The 20,753-nt window shown below is 40.2% G+C and overlaps 1 protein-coding gene across 1 annotated transcript; it reads left to right on the top strand.

The window, feature by feature from the left end:
• Positions 1-864: 864 nt before the first annotated feature.
• On the top strand, positions 865-1,852 carry LOC126811536 (heterogeneous nuclear ribonucleoprotein M-like; the record flags this gene model as incomplete). Its single annotated transcript, XM_050537222.1, is given in 3 exon segments — positions 865-967; positions 1,703-1,764; positions 1,766-1,852. Coding segments are annotated over 3 exon segments (252 nt in total), but the record flags the coding sequence as incomplete, so codon positions are not given.
• Between the last annotated feature and the right edge of the window lie 18,901 nt (positions 1,853-20,753).

Genomic DNA, 20,753 nt, shown 5'->3' with positions numbered 1-20,753 from the left:
TGGGAGGGGGAGAGATGGGGAGAATGGGAGGGGGAGAGATGGAGAGAATGGGAGATGGAGGGAATGGGAGCGGAAGAGATGGAGAGAATGGGAGGGGGAGAGATGGAGAGAATGGGAGGAGGAGAGATGGAGAGAATGGGAGATGGAGGGAATGGGAGCGGGAGAGATGGAGAGAATGGGAGGGGGAGAGATGGAGAGAATGGGAGGGGGAGAGATGGAGAGAATGGGAGGAGGAGAGATGGAGAGAATGGGAGGAGGAGAGAATGGGAGGGGGAGAGATGGGGAGAATGGGAGGAGGAGAGAATGGGAGATGGAGAGATGGAGAGAATGGGAGGAGGAGAGATGGAGAGAATGGGAGGAGGAGAGATGGGGAGAATGGGAGGAGGGGAGAGATGGAGAGAATGGGAGGAGGAGAGATGGAGAGAATGGGAGGAGGAGAGATGGGGAGAATGGGAGGGGGAGAGATGGAGAGAATGGGAGATGGAGGGAATGGGAGCGGAAGAGATGGAGAGAATGGGAGGGGGAGAGATGGAGAGAATGGGAGGAGGAGAGATGGAGAGAATGGGAGATGGAGGGAATGGGAGCAGGAGAGATGGAGAGAATGGGAGGAGGAGAGAATGGGAGGGGGAGAGATGGGGAGAATGGGAGGAGGAGAGAATGGGAGATGGAGAGATGGAGAGAATGGGAGGAGGAGAGATGGAGAGAATGGGAGGAGGAGAGGTGGAGAGAATGGGAGGGGGAGAGATGGAGAGAATGGGAGGGGGGGAGATGGAGAGAATGGGAGGAGGAGAGAATGGGAGGGGGAGAGATGGAGAGAATGGGAGGAGGGGAGATGGAGAGAATGGGAGATGGAGAGAATGGGAGATGGAGGGAATGGGAGCGGGAGAGATGGAGAGAATGGGAGGAGGAGAGATGGAGAGGATGGGAGGAGGGGAGATGGAGAGAATGGGGGGGGAGATGGAGAGAATGGGAGGAGGGGAGAGATGGAGAGGATGGGAGGAGGGGAGAGATGGAGAGAATGGGAGGGGGAGAGATGGAGAGAATGGGAGGGGGAGAGATGGAGAGAATGGGAGGGGGAGAGATGGAGAGAATGGGAGGAGGAGAGAGATGGAGAGAATGGGAGGAGGGGAGATGGAGAGAATGGGAGGAGGGGAGATGGAGAGAATGGGAGGAGGGGAGATGGAGAGAATGGGAGGAGGGGAGAGATGGAGAGAATGGGAGGAGGGGAGAGATGGAGAGAATGGGAGGAGGAGAGATGGAGAGAATGGGAGGAGGAGAGATGGAGAGAATGGGAGGAGGGGAGAGATGGAGAGAATGGGAGGGGGAGAGATGGAGAGAATGGGAGGAGGGGAGAGATGGAGAGAATGGGAGGAGGAGAGATGGAGAGAATGGGAGGAGGGGAGATGGAGAGAATGGGAGGAGGGGAGATGGAGAGAATGGGAGGAGGGGAGATGGAGAGAATGGGAGGAGGGGAGAGATGGAGAGGATAGGAGGAGGGGAGAGATGGAGAGAATGGGAGGGGGAGAGATGGAGAGAATGGGAGGGGGAGAGATGGAGAGAATGGGAGGAGGAGAGATGGAGAGAATGGGGGGAGGGGGAGAGATGGAGAGAATGGGAGGAGGGGAGATGGAATGAATGGGAGGAAGAGAGATGGAGAGGATGGGAGGAGGGGAGATGGAGAGAATGGGGGGAGGGGGAGAGATGGAGAGAATGGGAGGAGGGGAGATGGAGAGAATGGGAGGAGGAGAGATGGAGAGAATGGGAGGAGGAGAGAATGGGAGGGGGAGAGATGGAGAGAATGGGAGGGGGAGAGATGGAGAGAATGGGAGGAAGAGAGATGGAGAGGATGGGAGGGGGAGAGATGGAGAGAATGGGAGGAGGGGAGATGGAGAGAATGGGGGGAGGGGGAGAGATGGAGAGAATGGGAGGAGGGGAGATGGAGAGAATGGGAGGAGGAGAGAATGGGAGGGGGAGAGATGGAGAGAGAGAGAGATATGGAGAGAGAGAGATATGGAGAGACGGTGTTTAACGTCCACTTGACACAAACTAGAAAATTTCGGGAATAACCTATAGTTCAATATTTATTTAACAATTCGCGTGTGCGTATGGGTCTTTACCAGTGGGTGGAAACTTGAGAACACGGAGAAAACTCATACCCTTTGTCACCACGCCATTTGACTCAACGAAAGACATGATTATGCAACGCACATGCGTTAACCATTCGGCCATCCAACCTCTCAAGTAAATGAAGTCAAATTTAGCGGAAAATCAAATTCTCAGAATGCCCGGTATCACTCATTCCGAGGAAAGAAAAGGTGTTTATTGGTTATCTAATGTTTATAGTTACCTAGACTACAATCAGCAACACTGGTCGACTTCTCAGATCTTGTTGTTTTACCTGTAGGACAGTCTTGACATTTATCGTGGAGACCAACTAATCCGGAATATTGACCAAGAGGGCAGGAAGAACAGATCATACCATTCAGATATTGACCAGCTTGACAAATTGCTGAAATATAAATAAAGATCGTAACAAGTGAACACTATATTAATTAAACTATAACAACCCCTACATACAACTATTGTTACTTCACTCAACGTTTCAAGAAGTCGAAGGTATCTTTTCAACGTCAAAATACAGGATATGGAAAAACAAGCTGATATTTTATTTTTTAATCTGTGTGCCATGCAATTAAAGATTTTTACAACCCAATGGCTGTGACCTAGCGCCATGTACAGGGAGAGTCTGACCAACTATTGACACGATGGGTGTAGCCTAGAATCTTTCATAGAGGGTCTGACGAACTATTGACACAATGGGTGTGGCCTAGAATCTTTCATAGAGGGTCTGACCAACTATTGTCACAATGGAAGTGACTTAGAGTCATACATTGAGAGGATCTGACCAACTATTGTCACAATGGGTGTGGCCTAGAACGATACACAGAGAAAGACTGACCAAATATTGTCACAATGGGCGTGGCCTAGAGCGATATGTAGAGAAGTGTAGCCAACTATTATCTCAGTTGTGATAAGGTAATAACATGGATGTTTTGTACGATTCAATTTAATATTCGAATATAGTTCCATCTTCTGATCTATAGGTTAGGGAACCATACATAATAAGAACTTACGTAGACATTCTGAGATACTTGTTGATCTATTATTACGGGTTGTTTGACCTTGAGGACAGGCGATACATTCAGTCTGACCTGTAGAGTTCTGATAAAAACCAACCCGACAATCATAACACACATCTCGCTCTTTCTCCGGATTACGTAGTTGACCCACTGGACACAAAACTTTTATATGAAATAAAATATTACAATTTAATCAGAATTACCATAGCTGGTAATCAACATAGTTAGCATAGCTGACTATCACCATACCATAGCTGGTAATCAACATAGTTAGCATAGCTGACTATCACCATACCATAGCTGGTAATCAACATAATAAACATAGCTGACTATCACCATACCATAGCTGGTAATCAACATAATAAACATAGCTGACTATCACCATACCATAGCTGGTAATCAACATAATAAACATAGCTGACTATCATCATACCATAGCTGGTAATCAACATAATAAACATAGCTGACTATCATCATAACATAGTTGGTAATCAAAATAATAATAAACGTGACTGGCTATCACCATGATAAACATGTATGGCTATCACTATAATAACATTCGACCACCGCTCTATAATACATAGTCATTAACCAACATAAATATAATCAAAGATGTGTGTGCGTGTGTGTGTGTGTGGGGGGGGGGGGTCTGTTCCCCCATCACACTTCGCCGCCGCAACATGCCCCCACATATGTGGTATCATATGAATCAGCAATGATACCGTGGAATTTGAGTCCGGGTTACATGGTTATATTATAATAAGTCATTGCATTGAGTCCGGGATATATTGATATATTATAATAAGTCATCGCATTGAAATAAAAACTTACTTTTACACATTTCTATTGAATTAGCTGCTGTATTTGGTGTTGTAAAATTCTCCCCACAGAAAATACAAGATGTTTTAAAACTGTCTGGTTGATAAAATCCTGTATCACATGGCGAGCACTGATTGGATGAATTACGGTAATTACCAGCTGTACATATAACTATTAAATAACAAACAAACATCATTATGACATCTACATGTATAGATAAAAATATGTGATTATAAATAAAAATATGGGATGTATAGATAAATATATGGCATCTATAAATAAAAATATGGGATGTTTCGATAAAAATACGCCCACATTTTGCAAGAGATGGACAGAGAACGAGCTAAAAAAAATAATGTTATTTTTGTACAATCAGGTGCCATAATTCAGGGCTTTACGCTCCGATATAAGCGCGAGATCTTTGGGTTATAAACATATATTTTAAGTTTCATTAAAACTAAATAAAAAATTGACTTATAGAGGTTCCACAACCTTGGTATTACATACTTTTACACTGTTTGCGTACAAGGAGGGTCCACAAGCTAAATTGGGATTTTTTCCACAAGCTAAATCGGGATTTTTTCGTAAAATCAGAGGCCATAATCCCTGAAGTTACAGACCGATATGCGCAAGTAACGAAAGGATCCGAGATCGTTGGGTTATAAACATAAATTTAAAGCTTAATCGAACGGGACATTAACATTTGCCCTACCCCCCCCCCCCCCCCAAATCCTCCGATCTGATGTACTGGGTATACCATAAACGAAGTATAAATTTATAAATTATATAAGGGCTAACTTACTAAGGCAGTCACTTTCTAACATTGATCCTTCGGCAGTTGTATTATAGTTGGTAGAACAGTCAATACATTGAGTCATACCCGGGTTAGACTGGTACGTAGCATATTCACACTTTTTACACATATTGTTAGCATCTCTATATTCACCCGCAGCACAATAAACTATAAAACAAAATGGAGAAAAAATATAATCTTAGATGATCTGCGGGGCCCCAGGTTATTTCACGTATGAGGCCTCTTACTACCCCCCCACCCACCCTCACGAAGATACAAGTGTTCTTTCAACACAATTTCGGGTAGCTGGATTTTGAAGCCATAGGGTTCAACATGTAGGTAGACCCAAATGATTTCTTGTAAAATATTGGAGATAAGTTTTATTATTTGACTCCACATCTCTTTAATTACTGGTATTTGAATTAAGAATATATCCACGTATTTGTAAAATGAAAAACCCGTCTAATATTAAAATCATGTCCTTTTTGATAAAGGGAAAGTCGGAATATAACGATCTTTGAAAAAGATGGCATGACGTCAGGCAAACATGACCCAGACAACTTTCAGCACTACAGATGATGGTGCAGGCCTACGTTACGTCGGATAATATTTCTATTTCAAAACAGTTGATTAAAATCGTTCGTCAATCATAAAGATATTCAAATATCTACTACAAATTGCAACGTGATCAACGAGCATATTATGTTATAATATGACAATTCCTAGATAGCATAGCATGATAATTTGATATATTGTTCCTAGATAACATAGCATGATAGTCTGATTTATTAGTCCTAGATAACATAGCATGATAGTCTGATTTATTGTTCCTAGATAACATAGCATGATAGTCTGATTTATTGTTCCTAGATAACATAGCATGATAGTCTGATTTATTGTTCCTAGATAACATAGCATGATAATTTGTTACATGGCTCCCAATATGGGGAATCAAAGATGTGAAAACACGAGCTCCCAGCAATTGTTGAAAATTATTAGATCGTAGACGTAGTAATTTTTTCTAAAATGAAAATAAGATCGCAGATATATTGTTCCCAGTAATTTTTTAAAATAAAAAAAATTAGATTGTAGGTATACTGACTCCCAGTAAATTGTCTAAAATGATAAGTATCTCGTAGTGTATTGTTGCAAAATTACATAATATAATTTAAACAAACAGCTTTTACTTACCTAAAGAACAATTGGCTAGATCAGTTGCGCCTGTAGAGACGGTAGTTCTACCACTAGTACAGTTCTTACACGTGGTTTGTCCTTTCATATCTGTATATGTGCCCTGAGAACAGACCTCACACGAACTAGATACAGCAGAATAAAACAAACCCAGTTCACAGAATGCTGAAATATATGCAGAACGATGGAGGTCATAGGTCAATGATGAATAGGAGAACGATAGAGTTAATAGGTCGACGATGAATAGGGGAATCGTAGAGTCAACGATAAAGGTTAAACCAACAAATACTAGATAAAAGGTGAAGGTCATAGTCAAAGATGAATAGGTCAGGTTAAACCAACAAATATAAGATGGATGTTGGAGGTCATAGGTCAACGATGAACAGAGCTTAAAACAGCTACACCAAGGAATATCACTGTTTTCTGCAACGATATGTTTTTAAGTTTAGAATGGAATGGGTTTTAACGTCCTACTTTTCTGAACCAATCGGGCTAAAGAAGACAGACATACTTCACAGCTAAAACTGTATTAACAAAAACGTAACATATTGAAGAATCATTTCTTCTGAAGTTTGGAATCTTTGCTGTAACAGCCAAATAATGGGATTTTAGAACAGATTCGACAGAGGTAAGATGGAAACTAGCATGGATATGTAGTTTCACAATAAATGCATATTTGCTTACAAGACGTCTATTTTAAAATAACACCAATTTTATTCTGAACTCAACTACTTGCCTGTCCTACCTCGTGGGTTTACTTCGGGTCCCCTAGCTTCCCCATACTGCTTAAGATCCCTACGTACAACCGAATTATGGAAATAAAATTGGATGATATGATGCTGAGTGACCGTTTAACCCCCATCTCTCTCTGTCTCTGTCTCTCTCTCCCTCTCTCTCTCTCTCCTTTACAAGCCGTCAATATATTAAACCTTCAAAAAGAAGGGTCGTTGCCCTTAATTAGTTTAATTTTTATTAATGTACTTACGAACATTACAATCACTATCAGATCTTGATCCACTTTCGGCTGTGGTGAAATTCTTTGGACATTCCATGCAAGTTGTATTTCCTCGTACAGCTTTATAAGAACCAATGGTACAATTGGTACAGGATCCGTCACTACTTGGTTGAGATCCAAGGTCACAAAATGCTAGAAACAAAGATAAAAATATAATGCCATATATATAGTGGTATATTGGACACCATAGTAACACCCCAGGATCACCATAGTAACACCCCAGGATCACGTGATCCGAATAACACGTTCCTCAATTACAACGAATTTATTCCCATGATTCAGAATTGAAATAAAATGGGTTTAATGTCCTACTTTCTGCGCCGGCTGGGTTAATGAAGACGGGCATACGCTATGCAGTATGCTCTGAGGGAGTTTTTTTTTTATCCAGACAGCGGCTCTACGACCTATTTTTTATTTCGAATTCCGTTTGTCAATGTTCTTAAGTACACAATGCAAGGATTATCATTGCCTTATTTTAATATTATCACAACAATCCAATGCGCCACGTTTATCAAATGTGCCGGAAGTGGTCTTTCCTAATTTAGGTCGTTTTGGATTTATTATATTATTACAGGGATGCAATACGTCACTTGCCATCACCTAATACGCCACATTTGGCACATGCGTCAGAGAAAGGCCATCCTTGCTGTGGACGCTTACGGCTAGCCCCTGGATCCATTGACTTGATCTGATATGTGCGTGTGTTGTTTGTGTAATTATGTAATTGTGTGGGGTACAGTCCTCCAGAATTTACTGTAGAATATATATACATAAATATACGTACGGATATCACAAGTTGATCGTGCAGCATTTGATGTAAAATGACCTGGGCACTGAATACAGTTGTCATAGCCTGCTTCAGATTTAAAGAAATCCTCAGCACACAGAGCACATGCTCCATTTTTATCTTGTTGACCAGCCTGACAGAATACTGTAACAATAATAATAGTTTTAATACATGTAATGGTGACATAGTAGATCTTGATGTCCAGTCTGACAGAATACTGTGACTAATAAAGTTTTAATACATGTAATGGTGACATAGTAGATCTTGATGTCCAGTCTGACAGTCTGTTCTATTTATAAATTTATATGAACGCAACTCTTAAATCATACATGTAAATGATTGTTCTGCTCCAACTTGGCTAATGAAGACGGCCATACGCCATGCAGTGTGCTACGAGTGAAATTTTGCCCGGACAGCAGTACTATGGTCTATTCTTATACCGAATTCCAACTGCAAAGGGATTTTTTACGTGCACACTAATGTGTACACGGTATCTCGGTTTTTCGTACCATCCGAAGGACTGGACAGCTGTTCTTGTCAGACCTTCGACCCGCACAACTGACAAGGGAAAACCATACCCGGTTAAAATCCTGACGAACTTTCCCGGGCAACACCGGTAGCGAACCCGTGCGCTCCAGGCTAGCTCTATTAGATTATAAAAAATAGTTTTTGAATCTGAAAATGACTATGATGCAGTTTGATACACGAGGATTCGCGTTCATACCGTATATGGTGTAAGTCAGTGGTTTTTAACATTTGTTAAACCATCCCCAATTTCAGTCATTAATATAATGGACGTGGACTTACTCTGAACTCAATCTCATCACCAACCCACTTGAAAACCACGGAGGTATATGATAAATATAATGGACGTGGATTTACTCTGTCCTTAATCTCATCCCCTTGAAAACCACGGAAATGAAATAAAATGGGGTTTAACGTCCTACTGTTCTGCTCCGACTGGGCTAATGTATAGACGGGCATACGCCATACAGTGCACTATGAAGGAAATTTTGCCCGGGCAGCGGGACTATGGCCTATTCTTACATCAACTTCCAACTGCCAAGGGATCTTTTACGTGCACGCCAATGAGTATACGGGATACGAGGCCTCAATTTTTTATACCATCCGAACGACTAGACAGCTATCCTAGTCAGACCCTCCGTCCTGCATCAGTAACAAGGGATGAAAACCACGGAGATAATTATGTGATATAATGGACTTACTCTGGCATTGCTCGAAATTTGTTGCACCAGGTGTTGATGTGTTCTGGTTAACATTACATGATAAACATGTTGTTTTATGACGATCTGGTTGATATTTACCGAAAGGACAGTCTTCACAATCAACAGAATTCACTATCTTTTGACCGGCTGGACAATCACCTGTTTAAAATACAATTTTACTTCATGGTTTAAAAGACCCATTGATAAAGCTGTTCCAATTCGATGCACGCAAATATCGGAGATTGCTTGGTAGCGGAACACCACAATAGGTAGTTAAACTAAATTTGGTACCATGTACTTCTCTGTCATCATTTAAGATTTCTCTTAAAACCCACTTGTTTAAAAAAAATGCTTTTAATTTATCATCTCTGTGATGTGTATGTATTATACATTAATTCCTTTTACTCAACTTTTATGTATATATTAGTCACTTTGTTCATATTTGTTTTGTCAAGTTTTTAATATCATATTTTGTTTATTGCAAAGCGTCATCTAGCACTTTTGTGGAAATGACGCTATATAAACGCTTATAAATAATAATAATAATAGCTCCAGTAGAATTCAGCATTATACATAGTTGAACAATTCCAAGCTGTTCAAATCAACTGGGCGCCAATAACACAGTTTATCATGCAAAATAATTTTATGATTACAGGGTTTTAATGGGGAGAACAATAAACCAGTAAGTACATTGATGGCTATTTGAGGGGGTTATTGTAAACTAAAACATGCTGATCGCCCATACTATCTATTATATCGGTCTTGTGGCGTCAGTTTCCTCCCATTTTCCAATAGTTATAAATAGGAGAGCAGACCTTCAGGTTAGAACTTTGTGATAAATATGACCGCAGACCTTTAGGTTAGAACTTTGTGATAAATATGACCGCAGACCTTTAGGTTAGAACTTTGTGATAAATATGACCGCAGACCTTTAGGTTAGAACTTTGTGATAAATATGACCGCAGACCTTTAGGTTAGAACTTTGTGATAAATATGACCGCAGACCTTTAGGTTAGAACTTTGTGATAAATATGACCGCAGACCTTTAGGTTAGAACTTTGTGATAAATATGACCACAGACCTTTAGGTTAGAACTTTGTGATAAATGTGACCGCAGACCTTTAGGTTAGAACTTTGTGATAAATAGGAGAGCAAGCCTTAAGGCTAGAACTTTGTAACTTACGTAAAGTACAATTATCTATTGACGTTGAACCATTTTGATTGGTTGTAAAATCTGCTTGGCATGATTGGCAGGTTTCAAATCTTAATGACATGTTTCCATTATTCCACGTGCCTTGTGGGCAGTCTTCGCATTTGGACATGGCTGTGTTATATTGTTGACCAGCTGAGCAATATGCTAAATTACCAGTTATAAATCAAGTACAGTTATAGATGAGATATGACATTACATTAACATATTACATTAACATTACATTAACATTACATTAACATTAACATTACATTAACATTACATTAACATTATATTACATCTACACCACACCCTCACCAAATTATCAATAACATTAACCCTGTCTTTGTGTCATTACAGATTCATATTACATCTATATCACACACCCATCAACTAATCAATCACATAGTACATCCACATCACACCCTCACCCACTAATTATTCTACGTCACATCTACATCACATTCCCGCAGACTAATTAATTACGTTAACCCTACTTTGTATCATTACATCTAGATTGCATCTACATCACACACACCCCACATTGTAATCACCTCGTATCCTCAGCTTTTAATCAAACACATGGGAAAGATGTTTGTATGTCAATCGTTATTCTATCAAGCGTATTGATCACAGGTACATGAGGACAGGAGCGCTTTTCTTATGCCTATGGCGCACCTATGTCACATATGATTTTTTCAAAGATTTTTACATCGTTTTCTTTTCTTCATATTTTTAAAATTTTTTTAATCTTCTTTACTTTTCTTCCTATTTGTTGCTAAATCATATAATATTTACTATCAAACATGATCGTATTAAAAAAAATACCTCCTGATGTAGGCCTATATAATAAAAGAGAAAGGTAAGACACTTTTCGGTTGACATTTTTTTCTCCGTGAGTTACCCCTGTCACTATTTAATTCAAAATCGTGAATAAAATTGTCTTGCCTTACAAATCATGTTTGATAGTAAATATTATATGATTTAGCAACAAATAGGAAAAAAAGTAAAAAAGATTAAAAAACAATAAAAATATGAAGAAAAAAAACGATGTCAAAATCTTTGAAAAAATCACATGTTACATAGGTGCACCATAGGCATAAGAAAGGCGCTCCTGTCCTCATGTACCTGTGGTATTGATCGATAAAAGTAGCACAATCATGAAGGGCAGATAATTTGAATACGTGTTTCCGCCATGGATGAACCCAGGATATAGTGAAGTGGAACGGAATCAGACCACCGTGGGAAACGAGGATGAATGTTGATTAACTTACGTAGACATAAAGTAGAATTAGATGAAGCTTGTTGTTTGGTACCACTATCTGTTGGGCAGTTTGAACAGGTGGTAGAGAGATCAGGTAGAACAACAGGTTGATATGTATCGAATGGACAGTCACTACAGGTATCATTGACAATAATCTGACCAATAGAACATTCCTCTGTAAATAAATCCACAAACATTATAAACAGTGATAATAATAGAGACTGTTCAACGAGACAAGGGGTGGGGTTGCCTGTCCAACCTCGTGAGGTTTCTTTAATCTGTTGAAGAAATAAAATGAAAGTAAATGGAATTGGATTTAACGCCATACTGGGCCAATGAAGGCGGGTATATACAATATAGTGTGCTGTTTTTGAGGGTTGAATGTTGTGCTTGAGAATTCCCTGTAAACACGTAGCAGATGAAAATAGTGATTGCACACAATGAACTTACTGGTTGAATTTACTGACTGAACACAATGAACTTACTGATTGAACACAGTGTTGATGAGTTAGCACCTTCCATGTTTGTTGTCATACCACCGGAACAAGGTGTACAATTAGCAAAAGGCTGATTGTCAGGTTTAAATGTTCCTCTTGGACAAAGTTGACAAGTTTCCCCGGATTCTGATAATATTTGTTTTCCACCTGGACAGTAAACTGTTAAAAGAATCAAAACAGTGACTAAATTTTCAAGTTAATTTGATGATTCTGAAATATCGAGGGATTAGATTACAATCCATATCGTATAGTTTAATCTAGAACGAAAGAACAAACCACAATAATACAAATTAAATGGAATAATATAGGATTTTACGTTATATACTATTCAAAAAAAGTAGGGGATATTTGATTTTTAAGTGTTATTAAAGTCACCTAATGAAACTGACGAAGAAACAAATGACAAAATGAAATGAAGTTCACATTCATCGATTTATTCCAAATGATCGTTAGATTAAGTAAGGCACAGACTGACCATTATAAGGGTAAAATGATACCCGGGGTCAAACAGCAAAGTTACCACAGCATCACAACCAAGTCAGTAACGGGTAAATCCTCCTCTGTTTGCCAAACAAGCATTGATCCGACGTGGCATACTCCTAATGAGACGTCGAAGGTCATTTTGGTCCAGACTGTCTCATTCCTGTTGCAACGCAGCAGCAAGTTCTTGGACATTGGCAGGACGTTGTTGACGTTGACGTAACCTCTGTTCAAGCATGTCCCAGACATGCTCGATGGGGGAGAGGTCGGGACTCAGTGCTGGCCAAGGTAATGTGGTGATGTTCTGTTGTTGGAGGTAACCTGTAACGACCCTGGCCCTGTAACATCTTGCGTTGTCATCCAGGAAGATGAAACGGCGGCCATGACGTCGTGCGAACGGCACAACATGGACTGCCAAGATGTTGTCCCGGTAGTACTGACCTGTAACACGCCCTGCAACAACATGTAAAGCCGTTCTTCCAGCAACAGTGATGCCTCCCCACACCATAACAGAACCACCCCCAAATCGATCATGTCTGATGACGTTAACGTCTTGGAGCGCTCGTTTCGACGACGCCACACCCTCCTACGTCTGTCCAAAAAATCAACAGTAAACCTTGACTCATCTGAAAACATCACATTGCTCCAGCGTCGATTATCCCAGTGTTGACGATCCCTACACCAACGACGTCTTGCCTGAATGTGATGATCTCTCAAACAAGGGATCACGCGAGGACGTCGGGCGCGAAGGTGACCCCTATGCAGTCGATTCCGAATCGTCTGGCCACTCACTCTCACACCAGTGTCTGTTTGAAGACGAGCGCTGATCTGATTTGCTGTGATGACACGATTTCTCAAGGCCAAGGTACGGATAAATCGATCCTAGGCTTGAGTTGTTGCCCTTGGTCGACCTGAGCGTGGTCTGTCCTGTACAGATTGTGTATCACGGTATCTGGACCATAGCCTGCTTATGACAGACTGAGAAACATTCATCGTCCGCGCCACAACCGCCTGTGTTGTGCCGATCTGTAGCATGCCAAGGGCACGTAACCTTTCATTTTGGGTAAGCCGACGCATATCAAAATTTGTTTTCTGGTCACTAAAACAATTAAACTGATGTTTCCACCCTGGAATTCAATGACTGTAACATTCAAAGTCAGAGTCGTGCAAATCTTGGGTTGGACCCCCATGATGATCCCAAGCATCACCTGCATTCCATGCGGTAGCTATTGGTGCGTTTGGGCGTCACATGTAACTGGAAATGTTTCTTCTGTTAGGTTCTATAGTGACTTTTTTCGTAGTCATTTGCATATTTTAGTATTATGCCCCCAAAATCAAATATCCCCTACTTTTTTGAATAGTATATATTGCAGCAATCGGGCCAAGGAAGAAGTCATGCGCAATTCAGTGTGCTTTGATGAGACATTTTTCAATGGCAGTCTACTTTTTATCCAATTCCAACTGTCAGAGGACCTGGGCTATTCTTTATCAAAACCGAGAGAGAAATAGCTTAACGTCCACTCGAAATAAAGTGATTTTGGGACTGACATATGGTTTAATTTTATTTCATCAATTCGCTTTCGGGAGGAAACCGCAGGACTAGGAGAAAACCCACGAGGTTGGATAGGCGACCCAACTCCTTGTCACGTAATATCGGGGAATGGAAACCACGCAGTTGACTCAATGACAGACCTTGTGATTTCGCGCGCATGGCAAATGTTGCGAAATTTGCAATTCATTTAATATCTGCAAATACTGACTGGAACTGAACAATATTTGGACTTAATTTAAAATGCATCAAAAACATATCTTGCTTTAAAAAGAAACAATAAATACTTACATTTACATAGAGTAGAGTTATCCGCCCTTTCAGTCATTGTTGTATATTTATCAGCAGGCTGACATGGCATACACGTATCCTGTAGATCCTTTTCCTGGTAATATCCAATAGGACAGGCACCACACGTGTTATTGTCTGGGAATCGTCGATTACCAGCCAGACAAATAGCTAAAGTAAAAAACAATAGTAAGCTAGTGATTTTTATCTTTATATATGTCCTACTGTACTAACCAGTCTAATGAAGAGGGATATTTAACTCGACCCCCGATCAGCGACGCTTTCGCTTGCACATCGTCCAATTCGAAATGCCAAGGTTTCTGGATATAAGTGAGATATCACGTGTGACACTGAACTTATTTAATGTGGCTGTGTTGGGGTGGGGGAGAAGTGACTAATTGTTCTGTATGTTTATAGGTGGTTCTGCTGTCTGTAGTATTATGTACTAGCAGGATACCCGGCTTCGCTCGGGGGTCATGACTCCGAAACCGGAAGTGGTAGACTAACGACACCTGGCCTATGTTACTCCCCGTTCCGAGCTACCCCTATACCCCAAATTTCAGACTCGGGGCAGACCTAGTGTAGCCGCCAACCCGGAACAGACAGACAGACAGACAAACGACAGTCACAAATATTAGTATAGATTTAACTACATGTATTGCATCCACTCGACACAAACTAGGTCATTTCAGGACTAACATATGGTTCAATTATATATTTAATTAATTCCATTGTGTGTAGGAGGAAACCGAAGAATCCGGAGAAAACCCACGAGGTTTGGCAGTCGACCTTATTCCTTGTCACGTACAAGTATGGACTCGAAACTCCTTGACTCAATGACAGACCTTATACTATGAAGTGCACGCGTTAGACCACTTGACACCTTACCCTCCTCCGTCTCAATAACAGACCTTATGGTCTAAAGCGCATACGTTAGACCATTCAACTACCCAACCCTCCCCCGTCTTAATGACAGGCCTTATGGTCGAAAGCGCATACGTTAGACCATTCAACTACCCATCCCTCCCCCATCTTAATGACAGGCCTTATGGTCTAAAGCGCAAACGTTAGACATTCAACTACCCAACCCTCCCCCGTCTTAATGACAGGCCTTATGGTCGAAAGCGCATACGTTAGACCATTCAACTACCCATCCCTCCCCCATCTTAATGACAGGCCTTATGGTCTAAAGCGCAAACGTTAGACCATTCAACTACCCAACTCTCCCCCGTCTTAATGACAGGCCTTATGGTCTGAAGAGCATACGTTAGATCATTCAACTACCATCCCTCCCCCATCTTAATGACAGGCCTTATGGTCTGAAGCGCATACGTGAGAACATTCCCACCCCCTCACCCGTCTCAATAACAGGCCTTATTGTCTAAAGCGCATACCCACTTGACTTGATGGCAGACCTACGGATCTAAAGCGCAAACGTTAGACAAATAAACCACCCGCCCCCACCTCCATATTATAAAATGACTTACTTATATTACAATGACTGGCCATCGTACTACCCGTTCCTACTGTTGTTTTGGTAACATCAGAACAAAGGAGACAAGCACCATAAACCTGTGATTGTTCATCCGATTTAAAATAACCACGTTTACATTCGGTACACTCAGTAATATTCCCCTCAGAACCAGCAGGACAGGCAACTGTAATAAAACAATAAAATAATTATATTAATTATTGAATTAAGCAAGTCTATATTTCTAAGAAAAATGACAACCAGCATATCCACACCTAATTAAATGACAATTCAAAAAGAAAAATTTGGAAACTATTCCAACGAGTGTGACAACTAGTGTCAACTGCATACCGTGGACTACAATCACAATTCAACGTAGCCTACTTTAAAATTAACGACGTACTTCCCTCTCTCTCCACACTTGGCTCCCACTTTCTCCGACTGCCACGCCGTCGCTTATGGAGATAGCAGCTTATTTTTCTTATAAATAAAATTAAATTAAATTGGGCTTAATGCCCTACTTTTCGGCACCGAATGGGGAGAGAGAGGGAGGGAGAGAGAGAGAGAGAGAGATGGGGTTTAACGTCCACTCGGCATAAACCAGGTCATGTCGGGACTAACATAATGGTTCAATTTTATTTCCACAATTCGCATGCGCGTACGGGTCTTTAATAACAGTGGGAGGAAACCGGAGGACCCGGTGAAAACCCACGAGGTTGGACAGGCGACCCTATTCCTTGTCACGTACAACTTGGGATTCGAAACCACGCCAGTTGACTGACAGACTTTATGATACAGCGGGCACGTGCTTACCATTCAGCCATCCACCCCCCCTGCACCGTCTGGACTATTGAAGACGCTACGGCCTACTCTTATCTTGGATTTCAACTGTTAAGGGATCTTTTATGTGCACATCAATGTGTACACAGGACTTTGGTTTTTCGTTTCATCTGAAAGACCATTCTTATAAATACATATCAACGATATTTAGTTGGAATGATACTTACATTCACACTGCGAGCTATCGTTGGCCCCGTTCATACGTGTAGAGTAACTGGTAGAACAAGCTGTACAGTTGGTCATCCATTTGTCGGGTTGATATGTACCGTGTTCACAAGGTTTACATATGCGTTCCATTATATCTATAAACTGACCGGGCGGACACGGTGCTGGAAAATATAAATACAAAATCAAGTAGAATTTTTATTACCTTTAATAGCTAAAATAATAAAAATAAAATAAAATAAAAATGGAGTTTCACGCCGAACTGTTTTGCAATGACTGGGCTAATGAAAACGTAAAAATATACAACTACTCTAGTGTGCTCTGGGAGCCAGAAGTCAATCATTAGTAAAAGATGAAGAGATGGGATGACTATATTGGGTTTATTTAACATATAAGACAATGTACATACGATAGATACAATCTGATTCAGTTAATGAACCATTCCTCAACGTCACATTTCCACCAGGGCATTGTATACATTGGTCGTTGATTGATCTTGTACGATAAAAATTCTGGGCACATTCAATACACGACCCTTCATCTGTAAGTTCCTGGCCATCTGGACAATCATCTATAATAATAAAAATCATCATCATTAGCACACTCGTTCCACGGAACATCCTCTATCGGTTCATTAAACCAAGATATTAGTTCACAGAATAATCTCCATTAGTTTGTGGCAACAAGATATTTGTTCACAGAACAATCAATATTAGTTCACAGAACAATCATTATTAGTTTGACGGAACAATCATTATTAGTTCGACGGAACAATCATTATTAACGGAACAATCATTATTAACGGAACAATCATTATTAGTTCGACGGAACAATATATATTACCTAAAAGAAAAACCTCTATCAATTCACGGAATGATCATTATTAGTTGTTCGAAAAATTCCTATTAGTTCGATGGAACAATATTAACGGAACAATTTTAGTTCAAAGGAACAATTGCTTTTAGTTCCAGTGAACCACATCTATTAGTTCGATGACACAATCAATAGACCAGTTTCTATTAATTCACTTCATAATCGTTAGTAGTTGCCTAAAACAAGCCCTATTAGTTAGATACACCCATCCCGATTAGTTAATCGATTAATTATGATTATTTGTTCGAAACAATTGGTACTATTTCAACCCAAAAAATCAAATCTCTATTTCGTGGCGGAATAAAATCTATTATTTCGTGGCGGAATAAAATCTATTATTTCGACGGAACAACCCATATTATTGTGACGAAGCATCCTGTATTTGTTTACAAAATAACCCCTAAACGTTGCTTTGAACAACTCCGCTTACGACTCCCTGTGTAATCTATTTCACCCAATAATCGCTGTTAGGTTTTTTTTATTAAATACTTTTTAAAAAAAAAAATACCTTCAAAATGTAAGACAATATCTTGATGGGTTTTTAAATGATTTTGTTAACTTATGCTTGTTTCTAATTTAATAAATCGGTTAGTATTGAATAATAATATACGAAATGGAATGAAATATGCATGCCTATGTATACACGGGACATCGGATTTTTTTGTACCTTTCCAGACCCTCTGTCCTTGCACCACTGACAAGATGGAACCACGTGGGAAAATCCAGACGAATTTTCTCAGCCACCACCGGGAATATCAGTATGTGTAGTTACCTGAACAACTAGTTTCGTTAGTTGAACCTTCACTCTTGGTTCGTTTTGTAAGAGGGCATGCATTACAATAGTCCTTTCCAGTCAGTGGTTGGTAGAAATCTCTAGCACAGAGAGTACATCTAGAACTACTTGAATTATAATAACTACCAGCGGCACAGCTAACTATAATAAAACACATCAAGACAATTATTAGCAATAGTTTACTGCATTAAAATCATCAGGAGAATAAATAGCAGTAGTTTACTGCAATACAACATAAAGAGGGAATAAATAGCAATAGTTTACTGCAATACAATAAATAGAGATTAAATAGCAGCATTCTATTGCAATAAAATACAATGAAGCAACTTCAAAGTTTCCAATCGTTTTGCAACCGAAATCCCACTCTATGCTGACCTGAATTCCAACCATCTAATCAGATTTTCACAGCTGCATTCACAAATAATAATCGATGCCCCAAAAATGTCGCACAAAGTAGAGTGGCTCTAGACAAATGTTTTAATCAATAGACAGTTTAGTACAAATTCGTGGTATTCAAAAGAAAACGAAAATAAGTCTTTTATTAGATTTCGGGCACTTTATTTTGGTAACTAGATGAAATAATATTTTTTGTTTTCACTTTATCCGTCTGCCTGCACCGCACCCCCCCCCCCCCATTACCTCCTACGCCGCCTATGTGCAAATAAATAAAAAAATACTTACCAACACAGTCACTAAGACTTGTTTCTCCCTCGGCTAGAGTTGTCTGTCCATTTGGACACGCGTTACATGACGTATTACCGGAAGCTGACTGGAAATGGCCAAAAGGACAAACATGACAGGTCATGCTTGTTGAATTATAATACGATCCAGGTCCACATTGGACTGAAATAATAATGTGAATAAAAATTCCCTTAATCCGCCATGTTGAAATTGTCCAAGTGTAGAAGTTTGATTGTATATCCTCATAACTCAAAAAAAGGGCCTGGCATTGACATGGCGCAACAGATAAAATAGGGCCTAGCCTTGACATGGTGCAACAGATAAAATAGGGCCTGGCATTGACATGGCGCAACAGATAAAATAGGGCCTAGCATTAACATGGCGCAACAGATAAAATAGGGCCTGACATTGACATGGCGCAACAGATAAAATAGGGCCTAGTATTGACATGGCGTAACAAATAAAATAAACTTTTTATCCTAATTAAGGAGGTTAGCTTATCCACCAATGCTGACAGCTGCGATAATTTCAAATTTTAAAAAAAATCCTTAATTTTAATTTCATTCTTTGATTGGATGCCCTCCCCAAAAGGACGTCTGTCTAGTCGTTGGGGCGTTAAATATCCCTTGGCAGTTAGAATTCGATATAAGACCAGGCCGTAGCGCCGCTGTCGGGGCAAAATTTCCCACATAGTACACTGTATGACGTAAGCCCGTCTATATTAGTCCAGTCGGATCACGGAGCAGAACAGTAGAACGTTAAACCCGATTTCATTTCATTTTGGATTCCCTCTGGACAAGGATTTCCGGGGCCACTCTCCCCACGCACTCTATACACATCACTGCATCCTGGTCTCCTCGTTCTGACAAACTTTGAACTATATAATACAACCAATGAAAATTAAGGTTCGAGACTGTCTACACTAAGTTGTTTATATTATATGAAACTATTTAACAATATGGGAAGGTAATAGACTTACCGCATACTCCATGTTGTACAGTATAACCCATTGGACAAGAACCTATACCATTTATAGTCGCCATTGCTTTCTGTAGAGATGATCCGCCTATACGCTGGTAGTTATTAATAAACATTTACTTTATTCTATTGGAATTCAGTAGCATTTTGGGAAAAGTTACAAATGTCTAAATTAGTTTTTGGCTATATTTACTACCAAACAATGAAAAAGAAAAAAAACCCAATGATTTTGAAGAGCAAGGAATCAACACCCGCCCCCCCCCCCCTTTCCCAGGCTGAAGGTCTTTTGAAAATAGACATTTTAATTAAACAGCAGACATGTTATTTTAATCATTCTGTTAATGAGTAAATGTGCCGAGAAAAAAATCGACACTTTCCTAAGCCAAGAATTGAAACCAAAACATAAAAATAAACGTCCCTTGTCAAGCTCAGGGTCCACGACAATTCGCCCCGTCCCTGGGAAAAGCAACTCGGCGAGGGGTGAGTCGGGGGAGGTGTAACTGAAGGGTCTTTGCTAAAACACAGAAATTGAGATTTAAGACAACAACGTATGACATACCAAATACATGTAGGCCTACTATATTTTAGTTTTACTGAGGTAATAATAATCAGATGTACACCATTTTCACAGGAAATTTTAAGCAAACAAACAAATGGAGAAAATAAACATCGTGACAATTAGACGCCAAAATATCTAACGGAAATTTTTCATCA

Source organism: Patella vulgata, chromosome 2, assembly GCF_932274485.2.
Source record: "Patella vulgata chromosome 2, xgPatVulg1.2, whole genome shotgun sequence".
NCBI lineage: Eukaryota > Metazoa > Mollusca > Gastropoda > Patellidae > Patella > Patella vulgata.
This window is presented reverse-complemented; position numbering and strand designations above follow the sequence as displayed.